Source organism: Somniosus microcephalus, chromosome 7 (genome assembly GCF_052327205.1).
Source record: "Somniosus microcephalus isolate GS21.2 chromosome 7, FLI_Smic_1.0, whole genome shotgun sequence".
NCBI classification, from domain to species: domain Eukaryota; kingdom Metazoa; phylum Chordata; class Chondrichthyes; order Squaliformes; family Somniosidae; genus Somniosus; species Somniosus microcephalus.
The window spans coordinates 217,252,742-217,275,718 of NC_140993.1; the positions used below are offsets into that span (position 1 = coordinate 217,252,742).

The following is a 22,977-nucleotide window of genomic DNA, read 5'->3' on the forward strand; positions in this document are numbered from 1 at the left end:
CCCGTTGTTTGGAAGCGTCTCTGAAGCTGTTGCTAAGATACAGAGACGCTTTCTAGAGCCTGCCGTGTCTGACCACAAACACTGTTGCTCAGCAACAGCTTGTAAACACTTGGCCCAGTAGCTTGGAAGCATCTCTGAAGCTGTTGCTAAGCGACAAAGACGCTTTCCAGAGCCTGCCTGTGAAAAGAATGCTAGGAGGAAAAAAAACACCTAACCAAAACGGCTGCTGATTTCTGCCGTTAGATCAAAGTTGCCGGACATTCAACTCGGGGAAAGCTCAAAGTTTCCTGTAATTGTAACTGTATTTTCAAGCTATGAATTAAAATTTTGTCCATTTGCTCTCATAGCTATTTATGTTTTTATGCAATATGCAAAGACTAATGGACAGTCCCACATATATTTATTTCAGTCCCACATATATTTACTTCATTGAGTTAGGTAGTTATATTTTATTTTCAACTAGTTTGTTTTTGTTAGCATGGAGTGGTATGGTCGGTCATCTGCAAGGGCACTTACTCTATGTATTTGAGGCACGATGTCCACAATGTTGAATTAATTGTTCTGACGTAATCATTACGCATTCGAGTGATACTTGGAAGCTGATCTACCAGAAAATAACTAATTGTATGCCAATTAAAATAACAATCCTATCAAGAAAAGATAGGAATTATCCTAGTAGAATAGAGTGATGTAATATTGAAGCAAATTGTGCTCTACAGATGTTTTTGCATTCATCATTTTTTATTCAACTGCCAAAAGTAGAACTCTCACACAAAACTGTTCTGTGTCCATATCTCACAGTTGTGCAATTAGTCACTCTGATATGTGGAGCAGTAAAAATGTCCTTGTGGACCTGTTCAGGGAATATGGTTCAGTTCATCTCTGTAAATAGTGTTATTTGGTCTTTTTATTGACCAAGTAGCCTCTCCCTTTAGCCCTCTTTCTATGTGCCCCCCCCCCCCCCCCCAAAAAAAAAAAAAAAACCATAACAATTCAGAATTGTTTGTGATATTTTGCCCTGGTACAAAAATGCTGAATATTTTTCTAACACAGCATGTAGTTTTGCCTGAAATGCTAACAGAACTGCACAGAACTTTAACTGAGAGTATATGTAACACCTGAAAGAAGGAGGTTATTTAGAAGTGTTGGCTGGTCTTGCAATCTGTAGTTAACTTTGAGTATTTGTATAACATTTAAGTGGAGCTAGCAGGAAAGTTCTACTATTATTGATAATTGACTTCTGTATATTGGTTATATATTTCCAATAATGTGTACTTGTATGAAATGCATATTATCAAGTGTATCTCTTTGTGAAAGAAACTTTCTGAGAACTACAATAATGACAGCAAAAGTGGAAGGCATCATTTTAATGTTATTTCTGGGTAAATAGCCAGACTGTCTTATGTGGACTCTTTGTGCTAGACTTAAAATGTTATCATACGGAAGTATGGAATGGAATAACAACATTCACATTATTTAACATCGAATATCTGAAGAAATCACCTTGTGAAGTACTAGTCAGCAAAGGGAATTTAATGAAAATAATAAATATTTATCGACATTTTGATCGCAAGGAATATTTGCCAACTTTTAATATTTCAGTTTTATATTACATTGTTCAAGTTAACTACCTTTATATAATCACAAGCTGGATATAAAACACAAATAAATACGTGTACATGCAACAACGTAAGCACAGGCCCCTTCAACAAATGTACCTGTTTTTTTAGGTGTCGTGACGCTTTGTATTACAAATCCAATTTGGGTGACGAAGACGCGGTTAGTTCTGCAGTACGATGCAGGTGTCGATCCATCAAAGAGACAGTACAAGGGCATGTTTCATGCCCTTTTGAAAATATACCGGAATGAAGGTATACGTGGACTCTACAAGGTGAGGTAATAGTACCAGTAACTGGACCTTAACATTGTAAAGTCTTTGGCCCGGATTTTGCAGTAGAAATAATGGTGAGGCGATTGGCGCTCACCGTTATTAAGGAGTAAATTGGACAGCAACTTCCAACATCTGCACATGCGCAGTAAAATGCGGAAATCAGGAATTTGCTGTCCGAGTTGCCCTGCTCCTCCTGGAAACTGCACAATACCCGTATCTCACCGAGAGACTTGGAATTCAGACACACGGAAGGGCTTGAATTTGCGGTACTTACGAAACACGCCAGAAAAAGTTAGGGCTTGTCCATTCAAGTGCTAAGTGAATTTTTAACAGCATGATAAGTCTTCATTACTGCCAAACAACCTCTCTGCCACTGAAAATTAACTTTTACAAGTGTGGAGTCTCATCCCGTCAGATTTTAGTTATTGTTGGAGATTTTAAAAAGTTAAAATAAAACATTTTTTTTTCTTTTTGTCTCTTATCTCTCTTTTAATCCTATCTTACTTTCCTTCTCTTTATTTCACTTTCTGTACATGATTTGACATTGAATTAAATATTCTAACTTAAGCTTCCTGGTTTAGACTCTGCGTATCTCAGTAAGGATTTTTCAGTATGATTGGTTGAGGAGACACACCGTTGCTTGCCCCGTTCACATCGGTCCCAGATCCCCTGTAGGGCCACCGTGCTGTTTTTGCTCTCTAACAACTGCAATTTCTAGTGCAAAAGCCCATAGAAAGTCTGGGTAAGTGTAATGAGCAGCTAGCGCACTCATTCGCTGCTGACTGCAAAATCCGGGCGTTTGTCACTTTATATCCGTTAAACGCAAGAGTTTCAATAAATTGGCTTAGGTAGTACTTTGTGTGTTCTTGTAATCATTTTATATGTGTACTTTATTTTATGTTGTCCCCTTTTCTCCATGAAGAATGTTGTCCCCTTTTCTCTATGAAGGTGCCAGATCCACCTCCAGTACCGTGCATGTTTTATGTAAGACTCTAGCTAGGCAGTGTCAGAAGGCAATTGAATTGGAGGGGAGCTCAGTTTTGTCCTCACCTGATGCCCACGGCTGCATAGTTTCAGCTGGGGTTACTGGTTGGCAATTCAGGGGTAGGAACCCTGGTGATTTTTGTTCCAGTTAACTTTCTTACATAATCCTAAACTGGATATGAAACACAAATTGAATTGCATTCTGAGACTGCCGAGCTCGGTTCTTACATAAAGAATTCCCATATAGGTGAGGTACGAAAGGACTGCTCCTGTCCAGTGACACTGAGGTCAGTTATAGCACTTCACTGCCATTTGGGCTGAGACCAACTAACTCAGCACAGTATGGTGAATTTTGGAGCATGCGCGATGCTGAGAGGCTCGTGGATAGCACGTTTAGCGAGTTGTTCACGCCTCAGGGTAGGGCAGCACAGGGGGTGACCATCAGGCGGAGCAACAAAGGCAGGCAGGTAGTGCAGGGAACCCCTGCGGACATCCCCCTTTCAAACAAGTATACCGCTTTGGATACTGTTGAGGGGGATGACTCACCAGGGGAAGGCAGCAGCAGCCAACTTCCTGGCACTGGGGGTGCTCCTGCTGCCCAGGAAGGGGGGAAAAAGAGTGGGAGAGCAATAGTGGTAGGGGATTCTATAGTAAGGGGAACAGATAGGCGTTTCTGTGGCCGTAGACGTGAATCCAGGATGGTTTGTTGCCTCCCTGGTGCCAGGGTCAAGGATGTCACTGAGCGGCTGCAGGGCATTCTGGAGGGGGAGGGTGAACAGCCAGTGGTCGTGGTCCACATTGGTACCAACGACATAGGTAAAAAGAGGGATGAGGTCCTGCATCAAGAATTTAGGGAGCTAGGTAACAGATTAAAGAGCAGGACCTCAAAGGTTGTAATCTCTGGATTACTCCCAGTGCCACGTGCTAGTAAGTATAGGAATGGGAGGATAGAGCAGATGAATGCGTGGCTGAAGAGTTGGTGTAGGGGGGAGGGTTTTACTTTCCTGGATCACTGGGCCTGCTTCTGGGAAAGGTGGGACTTGTACAAGTCGGACGGGTTGCACCTGAACCAGAGCGGGACAAATATCCTTGCGGGGAGGTTTGCTAGCACTGTTGGGGGGGGTTTAAACTAACTTGGCAGGGGGATGGGAGACAGAGGGGAGCTGAAATAGGGGGGGGATGTGCTGCCAATTATAGAGAAAAAAACAAGTCAGCTTGGTAGACAGGGCAAATATATAAGGGCAAGGCTGGATGGCATCTATTTTAATGCAAGGAGTCTTGCAAATAAGGTGGATGAACTGAAGGTGTTGATAAACACATGGGAGTATGATATTGTTGCTATCACGGAGACATAGAGTCATAGAGTTTTACAGCACAGAAAGAGGCCCTTCGGCCCATCGTGTCTGCGCCGCCCATCCATCCCTGTCCAGTCTAATCCCATTTTCCAGCATTTGGTCCATAGCCTTGTATGCAATGGCATTTCAAGTGCTCATCCAAATGCTTCTTGAATGTTGAGGGTTCCTGCCTCTACCACCCTTTCAGGCATTGAGTTCCACATTCCAACCACCCTCTGGGTGAAGAAGTTCCTCCTCAAATCCCCTCTAAATTTCCTGCCCCTTACCCTGAATCTATGCCCCCTTGTTATTGACCCCCCTACTAAGGGGAAAAGTTCCTCTTTACCCTATCTATGCCCCTCATCATTTTGTACACCTCAATCAGGTCCCCCCTCAGCCTTCTTTGCTCCAAGGAAAACAACCCCAGCCTGTCCAGCCTCTCTTCATAGCTGAGGCGCTCCATCCCAGGTAACATCCTGGTGAATCTTCTCTGCACCCTCTCCAAAGCAATCACATCCTTCCTATAGTGAGGCGACCAGAACTGCACACAGTACTCCAGCTGTGGCCTCACCAGCGTTTTGTACAGCTCCATCATAACCTCCCTGCTCTTATATTCTATGCCTCGGCTAATGAAGGCAAGTATCCCATATGCCTTTTTAACCACCTTATCTACCTGTTCCGCTGCCTTCAGGGATCTATGTACATGTACACCAAGGTCCCTCTGACCCTCTGTACTTCCTAGGGTCGTACCACTCATTGTGTATTCCCTTGCCTTATTTGTCCGTCCAAAATGCATCACCTCGCACTTTTCAGGGTTAAATTCCATTTGCCACTTTTCCGCCCATCTGACCAACCCGTTTATATCGTCCTGTAGCCTGAGGCTTTCCTCCTCGCAATTTACCACCCCACCAATTTTCGTGTCATCTGCGAACTTACTGATCATACCTTTTACATTCTCATCCAAATCATTTATGTAGATCACAAACAACAAGGGACCCAGCACCGATCCCTGAGGTACCCCACTGGACACAGGCTTCCAGTCACAAAAGCAACCTTCGACCATCACCCTCTGCCTCCTGCCACTCAGCCAGTTTAGGATCCAACGCGCCAAGGCACCCTGGATCCCATGGGCTCTTACCTTCTTGACCAGTCTCCTATGCGGGACTTTGTCAAAAGCTTTACTGAAGTCCATGTAAACCACATCCACAGCATTTCCCTCATCCACCCCCCTAGTCACCCCCTCGAAAAATTCAATCAGATTTGTCAGACATGATTTACCCTTGACAAAGCCATGCTGACTATCCCCGATTAATCCTTGCCTCTCCAAGTGGAGACTAATTTTGTCCCTCAGAATTTTTTCCAATAATTTCCCTACCACAGATGTTAGGCTCACTGGCCTGTAATTCCCTGGTTTATCCCTGCTACCCTTCTTGAATAATGGTACTACGTTAGCTGTTCTCCAGTCCTCTGGTACATCCCCTGTGGCCAGAGAGGTTCTGAAAATTTGTGTCAGAGCCCCTGCAATCTCCTCCTTTGCCTCCCACAGCAGCCTGGGATACATCTCGTCCGGGCCTGGGGATTTATCCACTTTTTGGCCTGCTAAAACCGCTAGCACCTCCTCCCTCTCGATGCTAATATGTTCATGTATGTCACAGTCCCCTTGCCCGACTTCTATGTCTGCATCGTCTTTCTCCATAGTGAACACAGATGCAAAAAATTCATTTAAAACCCCGCCTACCTCATCTGGCTCTACACACAGATTGCCACTTTGGTCCCTAATGGGCCCTACCCTTTCCCTGGTTATCCTCTTGCCCTTAATATACTTATAAAACATCTTAGGATTTTCCTTTATTTTGCTCGCCAGTGTTATTTCATGGCCCCTCCTCGCTCTCCTAATTTCTTTTTTAAGTACGCCCCTGCACTTTTTATACTCCTCTAGGGCTTCTTCCGTCTTTAGTCTTTTGTAACTGCCAAAAGCCCCCCTTTTATTCCTAATGCATTTTTGTATATCCCTTGTCATCCAAGGTTCCCTTTGCTTGTTGGTCCCACCCTTGACCTTTACAGGAACATGTTGGCGTTGTACTCTCTCTATTTCCCTTCTGAAAGTCTCCCACTGTTTTGATGTGGATTTTCCTATAAGTAGCTGCTCCCAGTCCACTTTGGCCAGATCCTGCCTTATCATATTAAAATCGGCCTTCCCCCAATTTAGAACCCTTATTTCCGGGCCGTCTTTGTCCTTTTCCATGACCACCTTAAATCTCACCGAATTATGGTCACTGTCGCCAAAATGCTCTCCTACTGACACTTCCACCACTTGCCCGGCTACATTCCCTAGAATTAGGTCCAGTACCGCCCCCTCTCTTGTAGGACTTTCTACATGTTGGCTCAAAAAGCTCTCCTGGATGCACTTTAAGAATTCTGCACCCTCTAAGCCTTTCACACTCTGACTATCCCAATTTATATTGGGGAAGTTGAAATCCCCCACTATTATTACCCTATTATTTTCGCACTTTTCTGAGATTTGCCTACATATCTGTTCCTCTATCTCCCCCTGACTGTTTGGGGGCCTATAGTACACTCCCAGCAAAGTGCTTGACCCCTTTTTGTTTTTAAGTTCTACCCATATGGCCTCATTAGAGGAACCCGCTAATATATCATCCCTCCTTACAGCAGTAATTGACTCCTTAATTAATATTGCAACACCCCCTCCCCTTTTACACCCCCCTCTGTCTCGCCTGAAGATTCTATACCCCGGAATATTGAGCTGCCAGTCCTGACCCTCCCTCAACCATGTCTCCGTGATAGCAACAATATCGTACTCCCATGTGTTCAACAACAACTTCAGTTCATCCACCTTCTTTGCAAGACTCCTTGCATTAAAATAAATGCCTTCCAGCCCTGCCATATTCTCTTTTGCCTTCACATATTTGCTCTGCCTTCCCAGCTGACTTGTTTTTCCCTCTGTATTTGGCTGTAAATCACCCCCTACTATAGCTCCACTCTGTACCCCATCCCCCTGCCAAGTTAGTTTAAACCCCCCCCCAGCAGTGCTAGCAAACCTCCCCGCAAGGATATTGGTTCCCCTCTGGTTCAGGTGTAAACCGTCCGACTTGTCCAAGTCCCACCTTTTCCAGAAGCAGACCCAGTGATCCAGGAAACTAAAGCCCTCCCTCCTGCACCATCCCTTTAGCCACGCATTCATCTGTTCTATCTTCCTATTCCTATACTCACTAGCACGTGGCACCGGGAGTAATCCAGAGATTACAACCCTTGAGGTCCTGCTCCTTAATCCTTCACCTAGCTCCCTAAATTCTTGCTGCAGGACCTCATCCCTCTTTTTACCTATGTCGTTGGTACCAATGTGGACCACGACCACTGGCTGTTCACCCTCCCCCTCCAGAATGCCCTGCAGCCGTTCAGTGACATCCTTGACCCTGGCACCACGGAGGCAACAAACCATCCTGGATTCACGTCTACGGCCACAGAAACGCCTATCTGTTCCCCTTACTATAGAATCCCCTACCACTATTGCTCTCCCACTCTTTTTCCCCCCTTCCTGGGCAGCAGGAGCACCCCCAGTGCCAGGAAGTTGGCTGCTGCTGCCTGCCCCTGGTGAGTCATCCCCCTCAACAGTATCCAAAGCGGTATACTTGTTTGAAAGGGGGATGTCCGCAGGGGTTCCCTGCACTACCTGCCTGCCTTTGTTGCTCCGCCTGATGGTCACCCCCTGTGCTGCCCTACCCTGAGGCGTGAACAACTCGCTAAACGTGCTATCCACGAGCCTCTCAGCATCGCGCATGCTCCAAAATTCATCCACCCGCAGCTCGAGCGCCACAATGCGGTCTACAAGTAGCTGCAGCTGGATGCATTTCCCGCACACATGGTCGTCAGGGACACTGGCAGCATCCCTGACTTCCCACATGGAGCAAGAGGAGCAGAACACGGGTCTGAGCTCTCCTGCCATGACTTACTCCTTCAATTAATTAAAAAATTTATTCAATACCCCAGTTACAGGTATACTCTAGGGTGCTTTATTTACCAACTGTCCCCACTACACCACAGAAATTTAACACCACAGAATTCAAGCTTGTATTGAAAAGAGAGAAATACCCACCAACCAATCACTTACCTACTCCCTGGTGACGTCACACTTGGATTACTTTTTACCTCTCTCCTGGAACCTGGATTGGTATGCCTCTGACTGCTCCCTCTCAAGCCTTTAAGCTCTCCCGCCTCGGGCTGCTCCCGCGCAGGTCCGCTGCTTCTCCGGTCTCGGGGCTGTGGGCCTCGGTGCCTCCGACTGCTCCCTCTCAAGCCTTTAAGCTCTCCCGCCTTGGGCTGCTCCCGCGCAGGTCCGCTGCTTCTCCGGTCTCGGGGCTGTGGGCCTCGGTGCCTCCGACTGCTCCCTCTCAAGCCTTTAAGCTCTCCCGCCTTGGGCTGCTCCCGCGCAGGTCCGCTGCTTCCCCGGTCTCGGGGCTGTGGGCCTCAGTGCCTCTGAGTGCTCCCTCTCAAGCCTTTAAGCTCTCCCGCCTCGGGCTGCTCCCGCGCAGGTCCGCTGCTTCTCCGGTCTCGGGGCTGTGGGCCCGAGACCGGAGATGGTTGAGGGAAGGGCAAGACTGGCAGCTCAATATTCCGGGGTACAGAATCTTCAGGCGAGACAGAGGGGGAGGTATAAGAGGAGGGGGTGTCGCAATATTAATTAAGGAGTCAATTACTGCAGTAAGGAGGGATGATATATTAGCAGGGTCCTCTAATGAGGCCATATGGGTGGAGCTTAAAAACAAAAAGGGGGCAAGCACTTTGCTGGGAGTGTACTATAGGCCTCCAAACAGTTAGGGGGAGATAGAGGAACAGATATGTCGGCAAATCTCAGAGAAATGTGCAAATAATAGGGTAATAATAATGGGGGATTTCAACTTCCCCAATATTAACTGGGATAGTCAGAGTGTGAAAGGCTCAGAGGGTGTAGAATTCTTAAAGTGCATCCAGGAGAGCTTTTTGAGCCAGCATGTAGAAAGTCCTACAAGAGAGGGGGCGGTACTGGACCTAATTCTAGGGAATGTGGCCGGCCAAGTGGAAAAAGTGCTAGTAGGTGAGCACTTTGGTGATAGTGACCATAATATGGTAAGATTTAAGGTGGTCATGGAAAAGGACAGGGATGGGCCGGAAATAAAGGTTCTAAATTGGGGGAAGGCCGATTTTAATAGGATAAGGCAGGATCTGGCCAAAATGGACTGGGATCAGCTACTTGTAGGAAAATCCGCATCGGAGCAATGGGAGGCTTTCAGAAGGGAGATTGAGATCATACAATGGCAACATGTTCCCGTAAAGGTCAAGGGTGGTTCCAAAAACCACAGGGAACCTTGGATGTCAGGGGATATACGAGAATGGATTAGGAAAAAAAGGAGGGCTTTTGGTAGATACAAAAGGCTAAAGACGGAGGAAGCCCTAGAGGAGTACAAAAAGCGCAGGGGGATACTTAAAAAAGAAATTAGGAGATCAAGGAGGGGCCATGAAATAACACTGGCGAGCAAAATAAAGGAAAATCCGAAGATGTTTTATAAGTATATTAAGGGTAAGAGGATAACTAGGGAAAAAATAGGGCCCATTAGGGACAAAAGTGGCAATCTGTGTGTGGAGCCGGAAGATGTAGGAGGGGTTCTAAATGAATTTTTTGCATCTGTTTTCACTATGGAGAAGGACGATGTAGACATAGAAATAGGGCGGGGGGACTGTGATATGCTCGAACATATTAACATCGAGAGGGAGGAGGTATTGGCGGTTTTAGCTGGCCTAAAAATGGATAAATCCCCAGGCCCGGATGAAATGTATCCCAGGCTGCTGTGTGAGGCAAAGGAGGAGATTGCGGGGGCTCTAACACATATATTCAGGACCTCTCTGGCCACAGGGGATGTGCCAGAGGACTGGAGAACCGCTAATGTAGTACCATTATTCAAGAAGGGAAGTAGGGAAAAACCGGGGAACTACAGGCCAGTGAGCCTAACATCAGTGGTAGGAAAATTATTGGAAAAAGTCCTGAGGGACAAAATTTGTCTCCACTTGGAGAGGCAAGGATTAATCAGGGATAGTCAACATGGCTTTGTCAAGGGAAGATCATGTCTGACTAATTTGATTGAATTTTTTGAGGGGGTGACTAGGTGTGTGGATGAGGGTAACGCAGTGGATGTGGTATACATGGATTTCAGTAAGGCCTTCGATAAAGTCCCGCACAGGAGACTGGTCAAAAAGGTAAGAGCCCATGGAATCCAGGGTGCCTTGGCACATTGGATACAAAACTGGCTTAGTGGCAGAAGGCAGAGGGTGATGGTCGAAGGTTGTTTTTGTGACTGGAAGCCTGTGGCCAGTGGGGTACCACAGGGATCGGTGCTGGGTCCCTTGCTGTTTGTGGTCTACATTAATGACTTGGATATGAATGTAAAGGGTATGATCAGTAAGTTCGCGGATGATACAAAAATTGGTAGGGTGGTAAATAGCGAGGAGGGTAGCCTCAGTCTGCAGGACGATATAGATGGGTTGGTCAGATGGGCGGAACAGTGGCAAATGGAATTTAACCCGGAAAAGTGCGAGGTGATGCACTTTGGGGGGACTAACAAGGCAAAGGAATACACAATGAATGGAAAGACCCTAGGCAAGACGGAGGGTCAGAGGGATCTGGGTGTGCAAGTACACAGATCCCTGAAGGCGGCGGAACAGGTGGATAAGGTGGTAAAAAAGGCATATGGGATACTTGCCTTCATTAGCCGAGGCATTGAATATAAGAGCAAGGAGGTTATGATGGAGCTGTATAAAACACTGGTTAGGCCACAGCTGGAATACTGTGTGCAGTTCTGGTCGCCACACTACAGGAAGGATGTGATCACGTTAGAGAGGGTGCAGAGGAGGTTCACCAGGATGTTACCAGGGCTGGAGCGCTTCAGCTATGAAGAGAGACTGGGCAGATTGGGTTTGTTTTCCTTGGAGCAGAGGAGGCTGAGGGGGGACATGATTGAGGTGTACAAAATTATGAGGGGCATAGATAGGATGGATGCTGAGGAGCTTTTTCCCTTAGTAGAGGGGTCAATAACTAGGGGGCATAGATTCAAGGTAAAGGGCGGGAGGTTTAGAGGGGATTTAAGAAAGAACTTTTTCACCCAGAGGGTGGTTGGAGTCTGGAACTCACTGCCTGAAAGGGTTGTGGAGGCAGAAACCCTCACAACATTTAAGAAGCATTTGGATGTGCACTTGAAATGCCATAGCATACAAGGCTACGGGCCAAATGCTGGAATATGGGATTAGATTAGACAGGGCTTGATGGCCGGCGCGGACACGATGGGCCGAAGGGCCTCTATCCGTGCTGTATTACTCTATGACTCTATGCGTATCATACTGGCTGTTGCATTTAACCATTGAGCAATTGATAGCGCCCAGAAATTTATTCTAAAAGCACATGTGTCAGTTATCAATAGTTTTGAAAAATAGATACAAAGAATTATCACTGATGTCCTCAGTTTTTCAAGCATGTGAACTGAACTAACATCGAGAGAGAAAAAGGGGGGATGATACTCTGTTTTGTAAATTCTAACATTTAAAACAAATACTTTTGGGGGGAAAGAGTCGGTTGGTTAGCGCCTCCGGGGGCGCTAACGTGGTGCTAGGAACTTAGCGCCCGAGCGCGGCAATTTTAGCACCGCTCACGAAATTGACCAGTCATTTCGTGGCGGCGCTAAACACTACCACCACGATCTCCTGCGCCCGCAGATCGTGATGTCAAGCGCCCCAGACCGGATATAGAGTCGCGCCCCCTGCCTTAGTGCCTGCTGCTAGGAACAACAGGTAGAGGGGAACGTTTTCAAGTCGGGAAGGGGCTGGGGGAGTGCTACTTAAAGGCGGGCACTTCCTGCCTTTTCTTGTCGGCAAAAATTTTGGTTTTAACGCTGTCCTAAGGAGTTTTGGCCCTCAGCACCACTTTTGAGGTTTCTAAGCACCGAGCTCTTTCCCTGGGCCTATCCATTAGTGCTTCCAACACAATTGCTTTTGAGGTCTCTCCAAGCCGAGATTCAAAGCTGCAATGAGCAGGGAGTGGCTGGCCAACAAGATGGCCCCTCCCCTTTAAGAACTGGACAGCGCCAGTCTGTCTGGCTTCCATGGTAATTGGCATCGCCTGAGCTTCGGTAGCATTCTGAGGTAGCGCCTCGCTCCCTGACGTTTGCGCCTTAAGAGAGGTATGTAGCGCCTGATTTAGCGCTCAAATCACCTCAAAGCGCCCGACCAATATTAGCGCCCCAAAATGGGCGATACCAAATTTTTCTCCTAGTTTTTAACCATTTACGTGTTTCTTATGTGTTCCTGCTCTTTCCTTCTATTTTAGAGGTTGGAGCAACTTTTAAAAATTGGCCAGTTGATTAGCGCAAATCAACCAAAGGCTTTTTTTTTTAGCTAATTGAACAGCAAGGATATAAAAATCAACATATCATAGACTTAACCAGGTTCATCTTGGACATGGACATGTACAGTCAGGAAGGTGTTCTGTTGAGCGAGAATACTTATCAGCTCCCAGAAGAGGTTTCTTGGACAACTTGTCACGGGTTAATAGTGAGTTAGCATGGGTGCCCACTTAATCTTCTTAAGGCACTGTGTTTGTTCAGTGACACATAATTAGGTGAGAATGAGATTAAGGAAAGACTATCTCTCCCAAGTCACTTATACCAGCACTTTCAGAATCCCGAATGTTTGGCCCTCCATTTGCGGCGATACTTTGGCAGCTGCAGTGTGATCTGCTCAATCACACCCTCACCTCCACCTTTGATGCCCTTGTCCCCAGTAAAACCCTTAGGCCTAAAAATTCGGTTGCTTTGCACCTCCTGTTACTAACAGGGCGCAAAGCAACTAGGGCACGGCGCCGCCAACACCTCCCGCGAAATTCGGCGGGAGTTTAGCGGCGGCGGTAACTGTCAGCGGCGCTGCACCGCCAGCGATGATGTCATCGCCACGCTCAGCGCCCCGGCCGCGATCTTCGGTAGCACCTTCTGACTTACCGCCGGACGCTATGTCTGACGGGGTCAGGGGGGCTTACCCGCGGCCGGGGCGGCGCTAATTAAAGGGAAGGTGCCGGGCAGCCATTTTTGTTGCTGGCCGCCTACCAGCACCTACCCCCTCCGCTGTCCCCGGCCTCCTCTGAAGCCCCTCTGCGGCATGTCGGCGGCACTCCAATCCCTGGTGGCCCAGCTGGGTCGTGCTGCACTAGGCCCCTCCCCTTTAAGAAGGGGAGGAAGGCCTGCAGTACTGTGACGTGGCGCTGCGGCACGTAGCGCCGCGATATTCACTCACGGCGCCCCAAGAGGAAGGCGGGGCGCTTCCAGTAGCATCCTGCTTCCCTCTTGGGGCGCTACCGATGAATTTTGGCTGCGGGGGCGCTAATGTTTTCAGGGCGCTTAGCACCCTAAAGGGGGCGCGACTCAATTTTTCCCCCTTAGTCTCTCCTACCCTGGTCGTTCCCCATCTGCACTCCCTTAAGTCCAAGGGACACGAATTTAAACATTTATGGCGCCCAACTGGTTTAGCCATTAATCACATGATCTGGTCGACCACATCAAGCATTACCGGGCCCTGCTCTCATCTGCCAAATCTGTTCATTACTCCAGGATTATCTTGGAATGCAAAGATAACCCTGGCTTCTTTTCTCCACTACTAACTGTCTCCTTAAACCCTTTTTCCCCGATCCTCCACTCTGACTTCCAACAACAAGTGCTAGGAGCTCATGGACTTCTTTGTCACTAAAGTTGAGATCATCTGTTCAGCTGCCTCTGCCACATCCCTCTCTTCCCCTTGCCCACCAAGCCAAACTTCCCCAAAGCTCCCCCTTTCCTAGCCCGGAACTTGCATCTTTCTCTAGGTTCTCCCATCATGCCCTCTCAGAGCTCACCTGGTCCATGAGACCCAACTCCTGTCTCGACCCTATTTCCACTAAACTGCTGACCATCCAACTTCTCTTCCAGGTCCCCATGGTAGCTGATAGTGTTAACGGTTCCCTTTCCTCAGGAAATGTCCCCCTCCCCTTTAAATTTGCTGTCATTACCCCACTCCTCAAAAAATCCACCCTTGACTGCTCTGTCCTTGCAAATTACCGCCCATCTACAAACTCCTTTTCTTCATGTTTGAACCTCTTCAATCAGGTTTCTGCCCCTGCCACAGCACTGAAATGGCCCTTATTAAAGTCACAAATTACATCCTACGTGACTGTGGTGCACTATCCCTCCTCATCCTTCTCGATCTGTCTAAAACCTTTGACACAATTGACCACACCATCTTTCTCCAATGCCTCTCCTCCGTTCTCCAGCAGAGTGGGTCTGCATTCACCTGGTCCACTTGTACCTATCCAGACATAGCCAGAGAATCTCCTGCAATAGCTTCTCTTCCCACATTCGCACCGTTATCTCTGGAGTCCCCCAAGGATCTATCCTTGGCCCCTTCTTATTTCTCATCTACATGCTACTCCTAGGCGACATCATCCAAAAACACAAAGTCAGGTTCCATATGTACGCTGATGATAGCCAGCTCTCCCTCGCCGCCACCTCTCTCGACCCCTCCATTACCTCTGTTGTCAGACTGCTTGTCCGACATCCAGTCCTGGATGAGCTGAAATTTCCTCCTATTAAACATTGGGAAGACTGAAGCCATTGCCTTCGGCCCCCACCACAAACTCCGTTCCCGGGCTATGATTATATTCATCTCCCTGTCCACTGCTTCAGGCTAAAGCAGACCGTTCGCAACCTTGGTGTCCTTTTTGACTCTGAGCGTCTGACCCCATATCCTCTCCATCACAAAGACCGCCTACTTCCACCTCCATAATATCACCCGTCTCTGCCTCTGCCTCAGCCCAGCTACTGCTGAAACCTTCAACCATGCTTTTGTTACCTCCAGATTCACCTATTCCAATGCTCTCCTGGCCGACCTCCCATCTTCCTCCATCCATAAATTTAAGTGCATTCAAAACTCTGCTGCGCGTATCCTAATTCGCACCAAGTCCCATTTAGCCATCATCCATGTTCGCTGGCCAATATTGGCTTCCAGTCCAGCAAGGCCTCGATTTTAAAATTCTCATCCTTGTGTTCAAATCCCTCCATGGCCTCACCCCTCGCTATTTCTAACCTTCTCCAGCAATACAACTCTCCGAGAACTCTGTGTTCCTCCAACTCTGACCTCTTGAGCATCCCCTACTTACTTTACCCCACCATTGGCAGCCATGCCTTCAGCCATCTAGGCCCTAAGCTCTGGAATCCCTCCCTAAACGTCTCCACCTCTCACTCCTTAAAACCTACCTATTTGACAAAGCTTTTGGTCACCTCTCCTAATGTCTTTTTCTTTAACTCGGTGTGAATTTTTGTCTGATTTCACTCCCGTGAAGCACCTTGGGACATTTTACTACGTTAAAGGTGCTTGGATGGGGGGGTGGGGAGGGGGCTGGTAGGGAACTGGTGAACTGTGGCGATTTGAAGTCTCAAGTTATCTTTAAAATCCTAATAGGACCACACATCATATATCTTTATTGCTCATTTTCAAAATCTCTTAAGAGGCTGAAAAACAACCGTGCAAGGTACAAAACTTTCACTTTCAGATCCTGTTGTTGGTAATGTTTACCTAATGTCAGTCTGATATTTTATATTTCATTGCTGTACAACTCTGTACCAATTTTCTTTATAAAGAAATTGGCTTATAACTGGATATGTTTTGGTAAAAAAAATTTTTTTGCCTGAGGTTAGTTAATGTGGCAGAAAATTTTAAATCCAGTGCTTTTTAATTTTTACCCAGGTTTAGAGGTCATTTAAATTCAATATAATAATCATAAACTGAAAAATGAATGCTTTAAAAAAAAAAAAATCATTTATGGGATGTGGGCGTCGCTGGCAAGGCCAGCATTTATTGCCCATCCTTAATTGCCCTTGAGAAGGTGATGGTGAGCTGCCTTCTTGAACCACTGCAATCCGTGTGGTGAAGATACTCCCACACTGCTGTTAGGGAGTGAGTTCCAGGATTTTGACCCAGCGATGGTGAAGGATTGGCGATATACTTCTAAGTCAGGATGGTGTGTGACTTGGAGGGGAACTTGGAGGTGGTGGTGCTCCCATGCGCCTGCTGTCCTTCTTCTAAGTGGAAGAGGTCGCGGGTTAGGTGCTGCTGAAGAAGCCTTGGCGTGTTGCTGAGGATATTGTAAAACTGCACTGCGTTTGAGCTCTGTGTATCTACTTTTCTATAGGGATTCGTGCCAGGCCTTTTTGGGACATCACATGGTGCTCTCCAGTTCATGGCTTATGAGGAACTGAAGAAAGAATACAGTAAATACAAGAATATGGCAACAGATGCAAAACTGGTGAGTTTGTTGTCACAGGCACGGTTAATTTCTAATCATACAGTAAATTGCATTATTACAGCATGCGTTAAATACATTGGACCACTTTTGTTACAACCCAGAAGCCTCTTTTCAGATCTGAGAAAGCTGTTTCTAAATGCATATTTCATTTACGCAGATTCATTAACCGTTCTTTAAAGAAATAGTTGTGCATTAATGCTGCTTTCTTCCATTCATTGTGCACAAAGTCCTTGACTGGGTACAACATGGTGTTCCCTCTGGTTTAAGGATGGTGCTTTCACATAATACACTCATCATTATTTTGCAGCCTCTTTCTGATCTGTAGTTCAGTTCATAGTTTCAGCAATTTCCAGGCACTGTTGATAAAGCCTAATAATGTTTATTGCTAAAGGCTGCTCCTGTCCAGCTCCTAGATCACTGGAATTTCCTGCTGTAGGTTGTCTATCATGGCCTAGGGGCACCGCCCCAGGAAGGACCAAGCATTGACTGAAGGGGCAAGAAAATGAGGCACAATTGTAGGTCTCCTTGGACAATCTGGGATGCCACCCCTTTTTCCTAATCTTATGTGCCTGAGGGAACTGAGCATTCCTTGGGGCATGTCAGTACCCTCATACGTTTCTCTGACTGATGTGACTGAATTATTTTTTACTTCCCTCTTCCACTTCTTTCCATTGTCTGATTAACCTGTGGGTTTGTGTTATATTTCGAGAGGGGGATTGAGCTGACTGCACAGACATAACTGATGCCAATACAATCATTGATCTGTCAGACTGAATAATATATACGAACATCCTTCAGTTGGTTTTCTCCTTCCTAAATTAGACAGAATTAGCTTTATTTGTGTGACCAACTGTATTGCTCACCACTTTATTGCATTGGCATCACTGGTAACCTTACCTCTGATTTAAGACACTAGAAAGTGTTCACTTTACACATAGGTGATCTGTTAGAGATTAGGTAAACTCACCCTCTACAGTGGGAATGTCCAACATTCATTCTAGATTTAGCCAATAAGTTCCTTTAGGCCATCTGGCCCCCACTACTTGTGGAGTGGCTGGGGTGGGAGCATGAATACTGTCATCCTGAGAGGAAAGCAGGTTCGTGCTCCATGGAGCCACTGCCACTCTCCCGGGCGGCGCCTCATCAATCCTATTGATCTATTGGAAAACAGATTGATGGACTGCTCTGAGGCCCTGGAAGCCCCTTTGAACACTGGTATTCAGAGCCATGATGGCAGCAGTCTGAGCTTCCACTGCAGCACTCAGACTTTTGATGGAGGCTACTTGTGCTGCAATGGAAGCTGTGAGATCGGCCATCAGGCGCTGCATCATGGTGGGTCCCACAGGTGTGCCGAAGGAGGTGACCATCCGTTCCATGCTGGAGATGACGGGCTCCAAGCTCTGTGTAAAACCCTGTGCTAAGTTAGTGCTGGACTCCTCCATGCTCCTTGACATTGAGCGCAGGCTTTCCGGCAAGCCTTCCAGTGCACCAAGCATTTGGTTATGTACACCCATCAGCCTTCTTCTGTAGCCTGGCCAATTGAAGTCCTCATCTGAGTCGTCTGCAACAGAATAAGTATGCGACCTTGCCATCTGGCGAGCTGGCACCTGCGCTATCCTTTCCCCCGCCCTGGCTCCTGCGCACTTGTGCCCGGTGTCTCACCACGTGCAGATCCCTCCTCTATCATACCCTCTAACATACGTGCAGTGTCAGCCTCTGAGTTGCTGGCTGCGAGTGGAAGATCGAGTGCCAGTATTTGTTCATCTTCACTGTCTTTTTCCTCTTCCTCCACTGACTGGGAAGGCTCCAGTTCTTGGGTATCTGAAATGAAAAAGGGACAAGGCTTGGATTGTGTTGAGGGGAGAGGAGAAAGTAAGAAGTGCATGTTTACACCATCTGCAGCTTCTAAGTTGGAAGAGATTGTAGATGAGGGAGAAGTGGGATGAGAGAAGGAGGATGAGATATGCAGACATCCTCATCATCAATTACTTCAGCCCCACCAGTGGCCATGGCCTCAGCGATGCCCCTTCCCATGATGGCCATCAAAGTCTCCTCCATGGGGGTTAAAACATGCAGGTGTGCTTGTCCTCCTCCAGTTCTTTGCTGCTGCCTGCTGTTATGCGCCACCTTCTCCTGCAAGAAAGATGGAAGTATGTCAGTGAGTGTCCTGCAGTATGTTTGGGTGATGTGGCTGTCATGGTTGAATAGCTGCCAGTGTGTGCAAGCTGTGAGTTGTGGGTGCGAGGCTTGCAACAGTGCTAAGTGTGGAAGGGTGAGGTAAAGCATATGAATGTTAGGGTTGAGTACTGATTGATAGAGATTGTTGGTAGGTGGGTGATGAGGGTATAATGAATTGAGCAGTGGATGAGGCTAGTGGTGCAGTTGATAGGATATGGCATTTGAAGATAAGCTGACTGACCTTGACAACTTATGTGAGATCATTAAACTTCTTCCTGCACTGCATCCAGGTTCTTGCAGCTGTACTGGCATTGACCTCTGCCGCTATCTCTTCCAACTGCCTCCTGAGCATCTGCCTGGAGGGCCTCCTGCCCCCCTGCGGATGCAGAGCATCTCTCCTCCTTTCCACCAAGACCTCTAGTGCAGTGTCTGAAAACCTTGGTACACACTCTCTCACATGTTCAGGCATGCTCAGCTCAACACATCAGAGCATAGAATCAGTTTTCAGTTGACGCCCACCCCTTCCTGCAGCCACAATGCACCTCCCCTTTAAAGAGGTGCAGGCTGCCTTTAAGTAGCGCTAGCCACTCGCGATATTGGGCCGCTGCTGATGCGTGCAGCCAATGAACAACATGGGGAGCAATCATATAAAACAGCAGGCAGCATGATTTTACCCCTTTTGTGTCTGACGTTTTGTAATTTTTGTGTACAGGGATCTTGCTTTATTTTGTATAGGTGATGTTGCATATTTTTCTATATGGGGGTTCTGGCTATTTGTGTGGGTGGTGCTGCTTTTTTGTGTGTGGGCAATCTCTCCTTTTTATTTGTGGGGTATCGCAATTTTTGTAAATGGGGAGTTGCACTTTTGTGTATGTGAAGCTTGAATATTCCATGCTTGTATTTCTGCAAATTCATACAGCACCCTCACTGGTTTTGACACAGGTGTCCAGCCCCCAGCTCCAAATGGTTTGACATTCTTGCTCTAGAGAATACTGAAGTACAAGTGCCTGTTGAAATTTGTATTCAAACTTTAGTTTTGTAGTCTTGGGTCATCTGATGTCGCTACAAAATGTTTTCTAATATCTAAGGAGAATATACTTATTGATAACTCCAAAAACTCATTAATCACATTCTGTGGCCGGGAAATTGGAGCCGTTTGTGCTGGCCATTAAGGCCAGTTTGGAAGAAAATATGCCTTGCTTCCGCCCACTTGCGGCGCAGAATGTGGCGGATGCCATTTTGGGCAGGTCGGCAGCGCTGCCATTGCCTGCGCTCGCTTCACATATTTAAATGATCCAGATCTGGTATTTTGGATGTCACCACTATTAATAATGTCCTCTCCAAACCATGCACAGCAGAACGTGCGTGCTGCAATATGACCGAGCTGCTGCCAGCGCTTCTTAAAGGGACACACACAACTTTCAGGTAAGTTTAGGTTTTTGCTTTTGGACTAGTTTCTTTACATTTTATTGGAGTAGTGGCTTGGTGCAATACATTTTAAAAGTTGTTAAAGTGTGCAGAGAGTGCTGCTGGATGTTTGCAAGATTTTGGGGGAGAAATTCAGTGGGCTGCGCCACCAGTTAGCGCCTAAAGAGGGCACTCAGTGGCTTTAGCGCCACTGGCCACGCCTCCCGCAATATTTAGCTGGGGCGCTAATGGCGGCGTTAGCCTGTTGCGCTGCGCCGCCACCGATGACGTCATCGGTGTGCGCAGCGCCCTGCTACCGCCCCGATTGCGATATTTGGCAGCGACCGCCTCTGTAGCGCCGCTCGCTAATCGCGCCCGGTTCATGGGGCCTACCTGTGGCGGCAGTGGCGCAAATTAAGGTGGAGGTGCGGGGCGGCCATTTTTTCCGGCAGCCGCCTGCCAGCACCTCCGTCCCCGGCCTCCTGTTCTCCCCCCGTGGCATTGCCGGCTGTTTTCCGAGAGCCCGGCACTTCTCCTCGGTGCCAGGCTCTTTTGCCGGCACTCGCGATCGCTCATCGCGCTGGTGCAGGCCCCTCCCCCTTAAGAATGGGAGGAAGGCCTGCAGTACCGCAGCACGCCGTTGCGGTACGTTGTGCTGCGATATTCAGTTTCAGCGCCCTAAGAGGGACGCGGAGAGCCTCACCCCGTATCCCTCTTGGGGCGCTCAAGTTGAATTTCCGGCGATCGCTGCTGCTCCGGTCGCAGCGCAAAATCTGGCGCCCAGGCGAGCTTGGCGCCCTGTTTGCGGCTCAATCCAATTTCTCCCCCTTTGGCTCTTAAAGGAAGGCCTCTGAGAACGCCACTTGCTCCCAGTCCTTGGGACTCTAGCTGCAGTCCCTGTTGGGCTGCAGCATGAGATGGAGCAGAGGCAGCAAAGGGGACAAGCTGCTCGCAGAGGGAGGAGGAGGAGTAGGAGGAAGCAGAAGAGGAGGAAATGGAAGATAGGAAGCAACCCAGAGAACAGCCCCTTTCTGACCAGGATATCTGGGATCGAATCATCTGCCTGCGGTACGAGTGAACACAACCCCAATTCCCCTTTCAACATTTGTTCCACACCTTAGCTTCCCTCTGTTACTGACCATCACAGTGTCCTCTTGGCCACAATGCTGAAATAAAAGCCACCACAAAGCACCTCCAATCCAACTTTATCCACATATGCATCCAATATTACATCAAAAAATCAACTAATCACCTTTGTGCATTCCCTTAGTTATTGTCTTGCATGTGCCTTTGCCTATCCTAGTGCTGTCATGGAGTGCTACCCCAGTGGCTGCAGCATGGCTGGTGGAAGGCTGCTGACTGCAGATGGCCTTGCAGGACGACTTCTAGGAGCTGGTAGCTGGGAGTGTGAAATCGAGTAATGATGTTTCTTCTTCTTCACTCTTCTCTCCCTCTTCTTGGTCAACCACTGGCTGGGCAGGCTGGAATTCTTGGGTGTCTGAAATGTGGAAGGCACAAGGGTAGGGTTGTGAGGGAAGGGGGTAAAGCAAGAGGTGTATGCTGACACCATGTGCAGCTTGTAAATCAGAAGAGATTGTGGGATGAGGAGGAAGAAGGATGTGATGAGGATAACCTATGATGATACCGGCATCTTGTATTCTTTCAGCCTTGCCACTGACTAAGGGCTCAGCCATGCCCCTGCCAAGAGCTGTCTCCTCCAAGGAGGTGAGGTGAAGCTAGGAATGTGAGGTGTGCCTTGTGTTTGGTAGAGATTGTTGGTAGGTGAGTGATGGGGAGGGGGATCGTGTATTCAGCAGTGTGTGAGGCTAGTGGTGCAGTTGGTAGGAGATGGCTTTCGAAGATGCATTCACTGACCTTGACCACTCGTCTGAGATCATGAAACATCTTTGGGCACTGGAGTCAGATCCTCGTGGGGGGGGGGGGTGCGGTGGCGACACTGCTGGCAGTGACGGCATCGGCAATCTGGTCCTACATCCTTCTTTCTGGAGGGCCTCCTGGCCCCCTGTGAGTAGAGGATCTCTCTTGCAGTGTTGACCCTCTGCACAAAGCTCAAGTGCTGCGTCCAAGACCCTGGGTGCCCTTTCCCATGCCTGTTGAGCCATTTGTGTTAGTGCTGAAGCACTTTTACTATTTTACATCAGCAGAAGGCAGCTCACCTTTGGGAGGTGCAAACTGCTCAGTACTGAAGCACGTTTTTAGCTGCAGAAGCGGGCAGGCTAGCTTTAAGTAAAGCTAGCCTCACTCCAGCAACGCAAACTTTGGCCCCCTGCTGAGCGCACAGCCTGTCAACAGCATGTTCAGCACTAGGCTGTGTGCTACAATCGTGATAATTAGCAGGCAACACAAAATTGATATGCTGCCTGCACTTTTTGAACGGGCGCAGGCATATCTCGCATCGCGTTGCCCGCGCCTGGTTTTGGCGTCACCTAATTTCCCGGCCTATATGTTTTCAAGTTCTGCCTACAGTACTGGACAATGTTATACATGTGTGAGTGTGGCTTGGACTGGACCAGCTTAGTGTTTTTTCCTTTTATAATTCCATTTAGAAGGCACAGCTTTACAGATGTCATTCTATTTCTTAGCGTTTCACATGCAGTGCCTGACAGTGACACACAACATGGGTGACACCCACCATGATGCATTACTGAAATCCTGGGTTTAATGTATCTATTAGCCTATGGATAGGGAAAATAAACTTTCTTGGAATCTATAGTCTCCCTTGAAGCTTGTTAGTTTTGTACTAATCCTTCAGGTCTGCAGTCATCACAGAATAAATTAAATAATGTCCTTACATT

At 47.7% G+C, this 22,977-nt stretch overlaps 1 protein-coding gene across 1 annotated transcript in view; it reads left to right on the forward strand.

Moving 5' to 3' along the window:
- Positions 1-22,977, forward strand: part of LOC147115115 (solute carrier family 25 member 32-like) — a 73,224-nt gene that overhangs the window by 14,605 nt on the left and 35,642 nt on the right. The window contains exons 4-5 of the mRNA XM_085993411.1: positions 1,731-1,891; positions 16,463-16,576. Of these exons, the coding sequence (XP_085849537.1) occupies positions 1,731-1,891; positions 16,463-16,576 (275 nt within the window). The remainder of the gene's footprint in view (positions 1-1,730; positions 1,892-16,462; positions 16,577-22,977) is intronic.